Source organism: Diadema antillarum, unplaced genomic scaffold (genome assembly GCF_040938485.1).
Source record: "Diadema antillarum isolate AM-2024a unplaced genomic scaffold, OU_Dant_1.0 seq00001138_RagTag, whole genome shotgun sequence".
Lineage (NCBI taxonomy): Eukaryota > Metazoa > Echinodermata > Echinoidea > Diadematoida > Diadematidae > Diadema > Diadema antillarum.
The window spans coordinates 14,577-29,877 of record NW_027271950.1 but is presented as its reverse complement, the minus strand read 5'-3'; the positions used below and the strand labels follow the sequence as shown (position 1 = coordinate 29,877).

Sequence of the window (15,301 nt, the reverse complement as noted above, 5' to 3'; positions counted from 1 at the left end):
CATAATTATGCAAGTCTTGTCAAGACATGCTCTGTGTGGTACAAATAACAGCTATTTCGAACTTTTTACCAAGCAAATTTTGTGTGGAACCAGTAAAGAATGAAACCACTTGCTGAATTGGCAAAATGACTCCCATGCAACTTGGTTTTCCTCCTTGCTCCTTGGATCTTTTCATCCATCCTTCTTCACTTGGAACAGGTCACCGGCGGCAACCAGGCTGCTGGTTCCTTTGAGGACAGAGTGGTCAGCATCTGCCAGGACCTGATGCGTAGGCGGGACCCGGCTACGTCCCCCCAGATCCAGGCCCTGCACACACCCCAGCGGGGCATGACCCTCCTCCACTTGGCTGCCGCTCTGGGCTATAGCCGCCTCATCTCCGCCCTCATTGTATGGAGGTAAGCTGGTCAACTTGGATCGCTTAACCACCCACTTCGTAAAGTGATGAAGCAGATGACAATCAAATGATTAGTTGAGAGCATACACTTGACCTGGGGATGTTTCATAAAGCTGTTCTTAAAGTTACGAACAACTTACCAGTGTCTGGTGATCAGTTCTTGTGCTGAATTATTGAAATTCTGATAAATATAGCACATCACAACTGATCATCAGTCGCTCGTAAGTTGTTCGTAACTTTAAGAACAGCTGTATGAAACACCCCCAGGACCCAGTTACATGATATTTGAGATCAAACATAAGTCACAAAATCAAGCATAAGTCTGTAAATACTCAACTCTGATTGGCTGATACCTGACTTATCTTTGATTTTGTGCCTTATCTTTGATTGTGTCGTCTTATGCAACAGGGTCCAGGCATGTCTTTTGCCTAACACGTAATTTGGCTTTATATGACCAGTCATAAGTGAATTATAGTGACCAGTCAGTAGCAGTTTCACATCACAGTGGTGACCAGCCACCCGTTGCATAAAACTCCAACCGGATTTTTTTCCAGTTGAAATCACAAAATTCCGGTTGGAAGCTCCCAACCAGAGTTTTTATGCAACGGATTTTACGTTCTTAGGTTAGCAACCTTAAAAAAATGTTATGCAACGGGACCCAGGCAAGATTTAATGGTTTATTTACTTACAATAATGGCTGCCTCAGAATTTGAAATTTTATTAGAGTTAGACCCATTTTGCTGTCTTGCCTGGTGTAAGATCTACATTGTAACATTAGAATTAGATGAAAATTCCTGCTGATGTGTAAGGTTTCAACAATAGTTTTTCACATGAAACCATCATTTTCACAGTTATATAACTTTGCTGTAGCTCAATTGAAAATATAGTGAATATTTCTGTTTTGTTTTGTTGGTTGTTTTTTTTTTTTGCTGTTAAGACCATTGTTTACAAACTTTCAGTAGTTACTGCAGGAACATTTGTTTCTTTGTTTGTTTTTCTTATATTTGAAAAAAAGAAAGAATATTGTACTCTTATCCACTTACATCAGATTGTGTAGGGCTGACCTTGCATCGTAGACTTAGGTTGACCGTTGACCTTATGACGTTCTATTCCTGATCTTTATTTAGGAGAGATCACAACAGTATTGTGGCAGAGCTGGAGTTGGATCCGATGAACAAGGACCATGCCTCCTGCACACCTCTGGTGAGTCCAATGCAGTCTGAGCTCTGTTGGGACGAGTGACACAGCTGATTACATTTAACCCTTTGTGTGCTTTGAAGGCAGATTGAAGCAGAAAATGCCATAGCATTGTACATACTGTCCAAAGTCCCTGACACGACACAGAAAGAGTTAAGAAGCATGTAAAAATTTAATTGTTTTCATAGTGGTGCATACCAATTTCAAATGCTTCCCCTTCCTTGATACTGCTGTGAAATGTAAAAACAATCATTTGATATCATTGTGTTGAAGCGAACTAAAATTTGCACTATTACAAAACAAAAAAGCTCTTCCCTTGTCAAACAAGATAATCATGCACAATATCCTGCTTTGCTCATTCATTGCCAAGAGTAGCATGTCACTCGGTAAAGTGGTCGTCCCGAGATACACAGGAGAAATGGGTGGGGAATGCTGACCCCTCATGGTCTGCCTCAGGTGACTAGCAGAAGTCAACAAATGGTATCACCCAGATATGTGATACCACCCAAGATAAAAGATAATTGTGAAGAGAAGATTAATCATACATGATATTACCTTACGAAATTTGTGATATCTAATTGGTGTACAAATGTACATAGAAGATAGGGCAAGTCATTGGGAGTAGGATCATGCCTGGATAGTGGGTTTATTGGAAATTTTGACTCTATGATATTATATACAGTCTGAATTTGTGGAAAAGAAACTGATTTTAAAGCTATATGATTGTCTCTCTCACCAGATGTGGGCCTGTGCATTGGGTCACTTGGAATCTGCCTTGCTCCTCTATCGCTGGCGACCACACTGCCTCAAGATCAGCGACTCCATTGGACGCCTGCCCTTGGATGTGGCCAAGTCTCGTGGGCATGCATCACTAGCCGAGGGTCTCACCCAGGCCAGTCAGGAGGGCCAGAGGGCCTGGGGGCCGCCGGGCACGTCACCGCCCAGCGACCCCATCCAGATTCCACGAGCCAGGAACCACCACAATGTCCCCGCCTTCATGGTGTCGTCACCGACTACCAACACCCCCAGCTCATCCCTGTCCGACGACTCCGCCCCTCTCTTTGAGGCTCAGTCACCTTCCTCTGGCTGCCTGTCCAACCTTTCCGTTAGTCCCAGCTCCCAGGGTCTGGTGACACCAAACTCGGCTGTCTCGCCGCAGCTGTCGCCCCGCCTCACCGACACACTCGCTGGACATGGCAGCACACTCAACGTCCAGCAGGGGTTCCTTCGGAGGGACAGCAGCGGTAGCGGCAAGTCTCAGAGTCCCCACCACCTCCTGGGCGCATCCAGCCCCCAGGCACCCGGCTCCGGCGCCATGCCGATCCCCCCTCCCATCTCCCAGGCCACGCTCAACGCCTTCCTGAGTGGCTCGCAGTTGCTAGGAGACCTTGATGCGGTGGAGCTGATGGGTCTCCAGACCAAAGGGGACCGTGAGCAGGCCGACCAGAGGGAGATGTGGGAGAGCTTCGTCAAGGAGCTCCAGACCGCCGCCCAGCAACAGGAGATGAGAGGGACAGGGGAGGATGATGGGATGCAGAGGCGCTGTGACTCCCCAATGCAGACTGACGACTACATCCCTCTCCTTCACCCCAGAGCATCAAGTGGCAACAAGGTAGCATCCAATAGAGGCCATTTCAAAAGGATACTTTGAAAGCCTGGTTTAATCATAGGATATTTATTGAAATGACTCAACTACATGATCAAGAAATGTAGTATGATTTTCCTTCCTTTTTAGCTATGACAGATATATTCATGGAAAGGACAAAAGAGCATCTTGAGAAAATGTGCCCAAAGTTGTCAGAACATGCCTGGTTTGGTTTCATGAAATTGATATTTTCTGATTTTCTTGTAGTAGAAGCATATCTCAGTTGCCTCTTGATATAAACAGTCTTCTTTTTTATTTTGATTCATAACCTGAATTGATTGCTTGTTTGTATGTACATGATATCAAATTGTTTCAAACAACAAGTTAGAAAACCTGACTCCAGCTAAGCCTGTCTTATTTTTGGAGCAGGGCATTTTCAAGGTAATGGGACCCCCCGACGTTACATTTGGTGTTTCGGACATATCCACAGTGCTTTACATTCTAAATGAAATACAATGGCTTTAAGTGATTCCTGAATAATATTTTTTTCTTTAAATGAGTCACTTATATATTTTCTTATTTCTGCAAATTGAAGATGAAAATTTCATGTGAACGTATGTAACAGGTGGACAGACATTGGTGTACTAATGTATGACAGTCAAATTAAGTATCTTCCATGGAAAATGATCCTTTCTTTACTAAATGAACTGATATGGATGATAAGAGATAACATCATCCAAAGAAATTAAATTACCTGTGCATTAAGGTACATTTCTAGAGTTTAGGCTGAACGTATGTAACATGGACGGACAAAAATGTAACGTCCACGTCTGTCCACATGTTACATACATTCGTTTTTTCTACAAGTGTACTATAGTGCACAGTTAATTTAAATTTTGGGGGTGATATTGTATCTTCTTATCCATATCAGTTGTTTTAGTAAAGAAAAGCTCATTTACCGTAGAAGGTATTTAATTTGACTGTCATGCATTAGTACACAAATGTCTGTCCACCTGTTACATACGTTCACTATTTTTATGTTTTTTAAAATAAATTTTTATAAATAGCCTGCTTGGAGCAAAATCTGGACAAAGTTATCTCGCCTAGGTGAGCTTTATACAGTGCTAAAGTGTTTGGTGGGTTATTCACATTGGAAACATAAGATTACCTAGTGTCTTTGAAATGGACCCCATTACTGTGAAAATGCCCAGCAATTCTTTAAGGACGCTGCTATGCAAATGACTGCTACTACTGTGTGATTCATGTTTCGTCTTTCTCAACTGTGATCTCACAACAGGAGCAATTATGCTCAATTGAAAAGAAATAGTTACGACATAATTGTCACCCTTTAATTCTCAACACTTGCAGTCTTCCTTGTTCTGTAATACAAGTGTCAATCTGTCCCCCATCTTAACTTTTTTTTCACAGGAGCAGTACCTCTCCCTGGCCGAACAGATCCTGGATGCCCTGCCGGACCACATCAAGCTGGAGTCCTCCCGGGGTAGCCTGCAGGGCTCCTCCATGGAGGCGGAGGGGGTCCTCTCGCAGGCCGACCAGGAGTCGATGCAGGACACCCTGAGCTCCATGGCTAGCTCCTTCTCCAGTCCCGGGGTGGTGGAGGACACCCTCTATAGGTGAGTGTCAGGGTAGCTAGGGGGCTGGTGTGATAAGTCTTAAAGGGTCTCTGCAATCCAAATGTATGTTAATCTCTATTGATGCCTTTTGGTCTGTACATTACCGAATCACTAAATACCTCATGAAAATATGCATCATATTTTTTTTTTTTTTTCTTAATTTTTCTGCACCCTCTTCTCTCCCACCTAAAAAAAAAAAAAAATCCTCCAGATCATTTGTATTCATATTCCAGCTGTGACATCATCCCCTCCAGTAAATCTTCGCCTGAATAATAGACACAATTTTGCGCCTTATCATTCATTGCTACATCAAACTTTGTTAGAGCGTGTGAATCTGTTATGAGTAAGTGCAGGTAGAAATAGCAATGAATGAATGTGTTTGAATGAAATATGTCTAGGAAATGGCAGAATGAAGATTAAATGTCTTATCCTGGAATCCCAATGATAACAACGCTGATGATAGTGGTAGTATCACCACCGTAAGATCTTGCCTCCAGCTAAATCCTGGGTTTTATTCTTGCTTTTATAATGTTTTCATCTTTCAGGCCGGGCCTGGACAACTCCCCGGCCAGTTCCTACAGTGGGGCGGAGTCCTCTTGCCACACCAGTAGCCCCAGCAACATCAGCTTCGATGAGGAGAATCCTCCGGCGGACTGGAGTGAGTTCCTCCAGGGACCGGGCCACGCCCTCCAGTGGGCCTTCTCCATCCTCACGCTGTCAGGTGGGTCTTCCAGAGGAGATGGTCAGACTCATATTTGGCATCTCTCCTTCTGTCTTCATTGAGTTTTCCCAAACCCAAGCACCCAAATCTGTGCATCCGTGATTAAATTTCATTTACCCACAAACATTGTTTCTTTATGAATGTCTTTGACATCTCGTATGGGAGTGCACAAAACTGTATTATCAATATGAAGATATTGATGATGATGATGATGATGATGATGATGATGATGATGATGATGGTAGTGATGGTGATGATGATGATGATGATGGTGATGATAATGGTGATGGTGTTGATGATAATGGTGATGATGATGATAGTCATGATAACAACACAGCTTGCAGGAGCTGGTTCAAAGGAGCTACAAAAACAAGAACCTTGGACAGCTCATTGACTACAACCTTCTTTCAATGAGTAGTGTGTATGATTTAGCGAACTTATATTTTATGCTGTCTCACAAAATTTGGCTGCAAGTTTTATGATGCAAATAGTTTTGCAAGAAGCAGTCTTATTGAGCCGTGTGCAATCTCTTTATACAATAAATGTAGATGAAAGGGAATTGATGATGATTCAGACGTGTCTGTCTGATTATTATGCCCTGTCCACTTTGCTCTCCATTGTACATATGAATATCATATATGAATTACCATGATTACAGGTAATCAGAAATGTTCGGTGTATATTAGAACTTACTATGCTTGTCAATTAGTCAGTGCATTGTAATATCTGTGTGAAAGCTTTGAAACATGTTTCGTGTCCCCCAGCTTGGAGTGAAGTATCAATTTTTCATACTTCTTTTCTTTTTGCTGTTAGATGAAGAACAGAGGCAGTTGTACCAGGCTGCCTTGGTGATACAGAATGCATTCCGGCAGTACAAAGTGAGTCAACACAACTTTAAGTATCATATGAATCTTTTTTTTTTCTAATAAAAGACTGTTACTTTTGGTCTAAACATGGTCTTAACTTTTAATGCATGCAATGATGATTAATGCATTTGGTCAAGGTAGACTATCATAAATATAGTGCAAATTGTTTGATACTTGATAGATATTACCTTTCTTTCACTTTAGGGTTGCCTGTCCACAGGCAGAATTACACATCAGCAGAAAAATTGTGGACAAAAGCGTGTGAAGCAAAGAAATATTTTCCACACAGCATAAGCACACACCATTTATGCCATGATGAATACTTTTAATTGTCAGATTTTCAATATTTGATTTAGAAGTTGCTATGAGAGTCTAAAATTTGGCAATATGTACATGGTATTATAGATTTTTTTGAGATGATTCTAAATAGAGTATTGAACTCGCCTTTGTCCTTTCGTTGGTTCATCCCACATTATGAAAGAATATTGAAACTACCTTTTGTTACCACTCTGACATTCTCGCCTCAAACAGGGAAGGCAGCAGCAAAAGCAACAGGAACTGGAGGCAGCCGTCATCATACAGAGCTACTACAGGCGATACAAACAGGTATTTCATCTTCATCTTCTTCTACTCCGTATCGTCCCTCCTTTCTTGGTCTTCTTCTCCTCCTTTTTCTCCTCATCCCTCTCCTCTTCATCGTCCCTTTCCTCTTCTCTGCCTCCTCACCTTCCCTTTCCTCTTCCATATTCTTCTGCCTGCCTTTCCACCACCTCCAGGGGGGTCACTTTCATCAGCAACATCATCCTCATCTTCTTCTACTACTCCTCCATCCCCTCATCTTCTTTCTCTCATCTTCATTATCATCTTCTTCTTCTTCTTCTTCTTCTTCTGTATCTTCATCCTCTTCTTCTTCTTCTCTGTCTTCTTCAACTTCTTTGTCTCCTCCTCCTCCTCTTTCTTCTTCTGCTGTTTCTTTTTTATTTCTTCATCTTCTTCTAATCTTCTGCTTCTCTGCCTCCTTCCCTTCCCTGTTCCACTCGTTCTGTCTCCTATTTTTTCTTTACCTCCATCATTATTCTTGATTCACCACCAATGTATTTCCACACAGACCTCTAATAAATTCTGTCTTCACCCCACACACTTTGTTTTCTGCCCTTGTCTTGCATCCAGTACATCTGCTACAAGTCCATGTCGGAGGCGGCTCGAGTCATTCAGAACAAGTTCCGCTCCTTCCAGAGTTACCGGCAGTTCCAGCGCAGCCGGCGGGCCGCCATCATCATCCAGAACAGCTACCGGACCTACCGGGCCCAGGAGCAGTTCAGAAAGAGCCGGGATGCCGCCATCCTCATACAGCAGAGGTTCAGGTGAGAGTGACCATGAGGTCATTTTTATAAGGTCTTAACCCATTGAGGACGGGTTTGATTTTGCTACAACACGCTTTTCCCATGAACGCTTGCCCGAGTATACTCGGGACTCATCCTCAACGGAAGCAGGTTTAATAGCTGGTACAGAGATGGGTGGTAGAAGAATGGAGGAGTGGTTAGGATAGAACTAAGGTGGGACACTTGTTTCTTTTTTTAATGAAATGTTAGATTTTGCTTACCCTGTGTTCAGAAGAGCTTTCTAAGGTTATTTTATGGTGGTCTGAGCACATAGGCCAGAACAGAAAAAGATGGTGGAAGGATGTAGTAGTGGGCAGAATCGGTGGTAAGAATTTAGGGTGAGGCATTCTTGTGCAACATCCAAGTACAAACCTTATATTCAGAGTGGTGTCAGTGGCCATCTGAGCATGTTGACTGGAGCAATGATAAATAGGGGAATGGTGAGATACGAGTTAGGTTGGGTGATGAGATTTCAGGGTGGAGCACTCTTTAGCAACACAGGTTTTACCGTAGGTGTTCAGCTGAGATAACTTATACCATGGTGAGTGGGCTCTACGACTTCAGATTTATACTTTATTTATCACCCGCTTCAGATTGAGTCTAACTGGTAGCAGTGGATGTTTGGAAGGAATTGAGAAGGGGAATGAAAACAGAAGGCTTATCTTGGTGTAGCATATTGAGCTGTTTAGATTTAACCATATTGATTTGCTCTGTACTTCCAGGGATAAGCGCAAGGCCAGGATGAAGCGAGAGCAGGAGGCGGCGAGGAAGATCCAAAGATTCCTGAGGCGCTACCATAACAGGTGAGCAAGGAAAATAATGTGATCTCAAAGAGCTAATGCAGTGAAGACACTAATACAGTCCACCTCTGGTTAATCCACATCTAACCTAGATATATTTCTGTATTCAAACCAATATGATAACATTGAATCAGCATAACTGATTGACCAACCTTATATGTGTTAATTAACTCAGACCTAATAATCGCTGCACTTCGTGGGCACCCACAGATTATCAACTAATCGACTCTTGTGTTCTCTAGGAGACAGTGCACTTTGCTTTACTCCCATAGTGGTGCTAGCAAACATCTACATACTAAACCGAACCACTCGTAATAAAAAATAAACGCATGCTCAAGTACCTTGTTGCTAATCATTTTTTAACACAGTCATTGCAGACATTTAGAACAAACAATGCTTTCGAGTGGCATTGTGTGGCAGTGTCAGGTTGTTTATCCAACCAATGCTGGAGGAATGGCATTAGATACCGGGGGGGATGCTTGTCGAGATTAATGACAAAGCTTATGAAATTCATAAGTATAATGGAATGCCTTTTACAGAAATAAAGATAATGGATCCTCCTAATTTTTTAAACTAATTTTTTCCTTGACTATTGATGATCATTTAAAAAGAAAAGCAACGATAGAAAACGGCTTTGTATTTTGATAGCACATAGAAAAAGAAAAAAACAAGCTAAATTGAAGACTTTTTATTTTCACACTTCATGTTACTCGTCTCTCTTTTTTTTTTTTAATTTATGATTATGTTGAATTGAGATTTTCCAACTCATATATGTGACCCTGCACCTCAAAACAAACAAAAAGTTGCCAGACATGAATATTTAGTTAAGACCATATTCTGAAAGAGCAGACTTTAAGCTTTAAAATGATGTATAACTCAAATCAAATGGACTCTCCTAACCTATCTAAATATTGGAAAGAAAGCACAAACTCAGGAAAAGTGTGAACTGAGAAAAGAGGCTCTGAAGTACAGTGTCTATTCAAGCACTTAATCTTTACCAAACCGTGCTGGCTGTGCGATGAATGGGACAAAAAACAGGAAGTAAACCACCAGAGGAACAACAATGAAGGGATTATCAGATTAAACTGAAATTAAGCATGCCTCATTAACACATTCTGTCCATAATCAATGCCATTTTTCAAACCAGTAGCACTATCCTTTCAAAAGTTATTTGAGTTGAAAGTGAAGAATGTAGACAAGGTTTTTCAGAAATGAAAAAGGGATTCTAAAGACACACCTAATCACACTATTCTACCAAAAATGTTCGAGATAAACTGCTAAAAAAACACACTTTCCTGCCCGTTTTATGATACCAAATTTTAGCATATTGTAAAAGAAGACCCGCTCTTTCAGAATATATGTAAAAGTCAAGTTCGGCTAGGTTGACCCATTTCACTTATTTTCAGTCCTCACACAATATCAATGTGTGTGACTTTATGTTCGTTTTGAGGTGCACGGTCACATATTGTCAGTCTCTATATAAATATCCTCCATTTGACTAACACTCATGTTTGCATTTCACCTTGGTTGCTAATCAAAGAGTTTTCTGGGATGTTTGCTAAATTTTCTGACCCGTGGTGAGTGTAATATTTATCTAACATTCTTACTCTGTCTTAATGTCTGTTATAACCATTGTGAAGCTGTCATAAGTTTGTGTAGCTGAATGTATTCTGATTGTATTAAAGGACAAGTCCACCTTCATATACATGTGGATTGAGTGAATGCAGCGATATTAGTAGAACACATCAGTGAAAGTTTGGGGAAAATCGGACAATCAGTTCAAAAGTTATGAATTTTTAAGTATCTGCGTAGTCACTGCTGGATGAGAAGACTACTATAGTGTATGATGTCATATGCGTACAACTATATAAAGAAAATAAAAAGAGAATTTCACAAAATTTTACTTTTTGAATTAAGTGAACATTTCTTCGACTTGTTACTGACATATGTTAAGGGTAATATTATTTCCCCTGCCTTCTGAAAGAGAGAAGTCAAGTGTTCTTTTGTTATGCGAGAAAAGTGAGAATATGTTGAATTTTCTTTATTCTTTCTTTATATCATTGTACTCATGTGACATCACAAGCTAAAGTAGTCTTCTCATCCAGCCTTGAGTGAGCAGAAACTTCAAAGATTCATAACTTTTGAACGGATTGTCCGATTTTCCTCAAACTCTCAATGATGTGCTCTACTAATATTGCTGCATTCACTCAACCCACATGTCTATGAAGGTGAACTTGTCCTTTAAAGACAGATACCCTGTGTAGACCACACAAGTATAAACACAACACTCATAGATTTTATTTGAATGAGTGTACCACATGAAAAAGGCATGCAGAACTTCTGAGGACTTTGTGCAGTTCTTTTGTGCCTTTGCAGTATTGATATTGTGTGTGTCTCAAATGTTCCACTTGTATATCACGTAGTCTCCTGCCTTGGTGGCAGAACAACAGTACTATCTTTACATGAGACTTTGATTAAAGGACTACTTGAGATATTGTTCTGCACTGTATGCCACTGCCCGTGCCCTTTCCCACACCCCTTCCCTGCCCTTGCCCCTACCACCATTCTGCCCCTGCCCTTGCCCCCTACCACCATTCTGCCCCTCCCCCTGGCCCCTTCCACACCCTCCCTTGCCCCCGCTTGCTCACATGCTTACTTATCTGGGCAGGATAGGGTTACCGCTGTGATATATCCAAAGTTGCATGTTGCATAGGAACCTTTGTATGAAGTTTGTGATTAGTTTGAAAACCAACCCAAGAAGAATTGAGGTTGATGGCATCTGCTAGTTGTAGCCATGAAGATAAAATGGGTTCAATTATTTTTCGCTCTGTCAGTATTTGCATAGCTTTCCAAATAGAAAAAAAAAAAAATTGTTCGCTTCTATATTTACAGATACTAGATACAGCTGCAGTCTTGGACTTAGCTTGTTATAATATACCTCCGTATCAGATATGTGGAAATTTTGTGCTGCTATTTATGACATCTTTATTTTTGTTGTGCATGTTTGTGGATAGCATATAAAAGAAAATTTGTATTTCCTGGAATGAATTTGTCTTGCATGTGTGGCCTTACATCTATTGCCAAGATGAAAAAAGAATAAACATCTTTCTGGTCACTTTTATTTCAGCAAACTTGTAGGGTGAAAGTTAACTGTGTGTTTATGGAAGAACATATAATTTCACTCAAGGGTAGCAATGCCTCCACGTCTAGCTTACATATCAAGTTTGTAATGTTAATTGTCCTCGGGTATGCTCTTTTCTTTTTGATGTGTTTTGTGCTTTGATGGATTTTTTTTTTCTTTCCAGTCAAGTTCAGATCCTAACCCTGTATTTGTGTCTTTCCATTCCATGTATGTGTATGATAACACTGCCTCGTATCTTTCATAAAATAGTAATGTCTACATATCAGCAGTGTGTCGGTTGCATGAAACACCATGTAAGCAGGTTTAACCAGCTTATTTTGAGCTGCTTGCAGTTGGTATGGGAAGATGAATGATTTACATTTTGTAGTCTGTACAGTCTGACAGGACATGTTGACAAAAAGGAACATGCTATGACTGTTCGAAGAAAGAGTGGCTGCAGTTACAACAATGACATTGTCTGTAAGATAGCTTGGCCATTTTAAAGCTCTTTGATGAAATGGAGAAGAATATCTAATGTTCTGAAGAGTTGTACAATACACATCCCACTTTTGTAAGACCTACTGATCTACCCTTCTGCAGCCTCCCATACAGGATTATCAAAGTTGACAGATGAATAATAGTGTCAACGATATATCATGGATGATAATGATAATATCAAAAAAAATAACAATTTCAAAGATGGCCCATGGAATTTCAGAGAATTCTAAAGAAACTCTCTGCCTAGGTATTGGTAGCAAATAAACCTTCTCATGATTGACATTTGGTCTGATAGAGAAATCATAGATATCACAAAATTATTGGCAATTAAACCAATTCAATTGAACCTTTCAGTTGCGGATGTCAATTTGGATCATGAAAATCGCCTAAATTTGTCTTATGATGGTCCTTTGCTACTGCTCTGTGTTTGTCTTAGGGCAAATCTTGTTCGTCTCTGTCCATCTTTCTTGCCATCCATTCTCACAAATTATTTTCTACCCTTTTCTCATTTCCCCCGCACCTGTCTCTCCTTCTGCAATCAGGGTGAGGACCTTGAAGCAGAGCCAAGACATGTGGGCCCAGCAGACCCCCTGAGGGAGACATCGCCATGGGCAACGGAGCGCATCACTGCTTGGCGGAGGAGAGAGAGATAGGATGGTGTCGTCAGAGTTTTGGGGAGAGGAGAGAAGAGATCTGCATGGCAGAGGTCAATGCCAGGTTTAGGCAAGGCTTACACTTTGAACAGGAGGGTCATCTTTGGTGTGAGGGAGTACATGATGGTGTTACCATGGTGATTGGAGGACGTAGAGAAATGCTGAGGAGGAGGAGGAGGAGACTTGCAAATGGGGAGGACATTTCATCAAGTGTTTCGTCAGTGTTTTTTTTTTTACTGACAAAATTTGCTCTCAGCCAATCAATCAGATGCAAGGATTTCAGTAGCTTAAAACAGTTGTCAGTTACTGACAAGATTCATAAAATGCTGCTCTGTTATGTCAAGGATTTGATTGACTGACACCTGAAATTCTTCACACCATCCAATGCACAATTGGTGTTCTGTTTTTGACTCCAGAAAATGTCCCCGATCTATGCAGCATGGTTTGTAGAGGAGAGAAGCCTTTTCACATTTTAGTGTACATGTGCAGGACACATAGTTTATTGTTACTTAAATGCTCACAAGGATTATCTGTAGGGTTCAAGTTTTTGCTCTCTATTCTGTAAAGGGTTGTTTAATGTAAACCTAATAATCCAGGCTTAATCCAGGAATTATGGTTACTTTACGGGAAGACAGAAAAATGCTGAATCTAGTTGTTTGTGGCTGATGATGTTCAGCTCTTTACAGTGGAATTTGCTGGTAACAACCAATCTTAGTAGAACAATGGTTTGAGTATTATTGAAACATACTGAGAGACTGCCAGATTTTCAGTCACACTTTACCAGGAAAATGTATGTGAGTTGTGACTTATTGTCAGCCGGAGCAAAGTGATGCACATAAAGCGCGCATACCATGCAACCATGTCTGTGCACATTTGATGAGATCGCGAAAGATCTCTGACTCTTTAAAATGTACCAGGTAACATTATATGTTTAATATTCAAAGAGCACCACATAGTATCTTGTTCACATCAGGTTTTATTTCCTGCCGGGGATGTTCACTACATTGTATCTCTTTCTCTGGGTGTAGAGTTGCACATGGTGTAGAGATTGCGCACTGGTGAAGAGATTGCACACATCGGTGTCGAGTTGCACACTGGTGTAGAGTTTGCACACTGGTGTAGAGATTGCACTCTGGTGAAGGGATTGCACACTGGTGTAGAGATTGGACATTGGTGTCAAGTTCCACACTGGTGTAAAGATGCACAGTGGTGTAGAGATTGCGTGAAGGACATCTTGCCTGAGGCCTTCTTTTGCTGTTGAATTCATGGTCACTGATAGGCTGTTGGGTCGGTTTGCTGTACCACAGGATCTCAGCAAGTTACGGTATCTGGTGTTGGACAAAAAGTCGATCATAAATAAGCGTCTGTCCAGGGAGTCTGAATGGAGTGGCTGTTGACAAGTGGGATGTTGACAACATTGTACACACACCACATCATGTTACCACTAACACTACTGCCACAACCACCAGTACTGTCACCACCACTGCCAGAGTTGGTTGCTGTATGGCAGGATCTTGGCAGTGCACAGTATCTAGTGGATGGACGGAAATTTAGTCTTAATTTTTATAGTCTCTTGAGTCTGGGTGGAATTGTGGTTGACAAGTGGATGTTGACAACCCTGTCCTCATTACCACTACCACCACTATCACCACTACTGCTATCATCACTTCCACCACAACCGCCCCCTGCCACCATCGTCACCATCACCACCCCTACCACCATCATCACCATCACCACCACCACCAACACCAACACCATCATCACTACCTCTGCAAGCACCGCTACCACCCCTACATCCACTGCCACCATCAGCACCACTACCATTATCACTACCACTACCTCTGCTTTGCTTCCACCTTCCACCACCACAACTCTCCCAAACAATGCCAATACACTGGCGAAGGGTGACATTTTCTGAGCTGCCTTACTCAAATCAGCTGGGCTGATTATTTACCTCCACTTGAGAGTGTTGCATCAACACATAGTCATAGTCACCACAGCCACTGTTTCAAATGGTCCCCTTTAATGTGTGGATCACATGGGATTATAAATGAGCCTGTTACAGAACTTCCTTCTCCGCTTTTCTTGCGTGTGGCCAGAGTGGTAACTTCAGTCAGTTTGCTGGGCTTGTACTGGCTGTTGTGTTTTATCACCAGTAGATGCTAGCTTCTCTTGACTGATGGGCGTGTCCCAACTACCATGTTTGTAGCCAATGGGGACGAGGGGGCGGTGGCTTTTCTCAATTGGTGGGCATGTCCTCCCTAGTGTAAATGGCCAGTGGTGAAGAGGGTATGGTGATTATTTCTACATTGGTGGGGTGTGTCCTGCCTCTAATGTATACAACCATTGGTTAAGGATGGTGTCTGTTGCCAGTGGGTGGGCGTGTCCCACATGTATTTACATCCAATGGTGAGGAGAGGGACATAACTGTTGCTATGGGTAGGTTTGTC

The 15,301-nt window shown here is 41.6% G+C and overlaps 1 protein-coding gene across 1 annotated transcript in view; it reads left to right on the top strand.

The window, feature by feature from the left end:
- LOC139744127 (calmodulin-binding transcription activator 1-like) overlaps window positions 1–12,992 on the top strand; it is a 116,958-nt gene extending 103,966 nt beyond the window's left edge. Inside the window, exons 13-22 of the mRNA XM_071654583.1 lie at window positions 199–395; window positions 1,522–1,597; window positions 2,331–3,203; window positions 4,605–4,810; window positions 5,356–5,531; window positions 6,345–6,409; window positions 6,929–7,003; window positions 7,568–7,761; window positions 8,502–8,582; window positions 12,741–12,992. Coding sequence (XP_071510684.1) covers window positions 199–395; window positions 1,522–1,597; window positions 2,331–3,203; window positions 4,605–4,810; window positions 5,356–5,531; window positions 6,345–6,409; window positions 6,929–7,003; window positions 7,568–7,761; window positions 8,502–8,582; window positions 12,741–12,792 — 1,995 coding nt within the window. The 3' untranslated portion in view covers window positions 12,793–12,992. The remainder of the gene's footprint in view (window positions 1–198; window positions 396–1,521; window positions 1,598–2,330; window positions 3,204–4,604; window positions 4,811–5,355; window positions 5,532–6,344; window positions 6,410–6,928; window positions 7,004–7,567; window positions 7,762–8,501; window positions 8,583–12,740) is intronic.
- The last annotated feature ends 2,309 nt before the right edge of the window (window positions 12,993–15,301 follow it).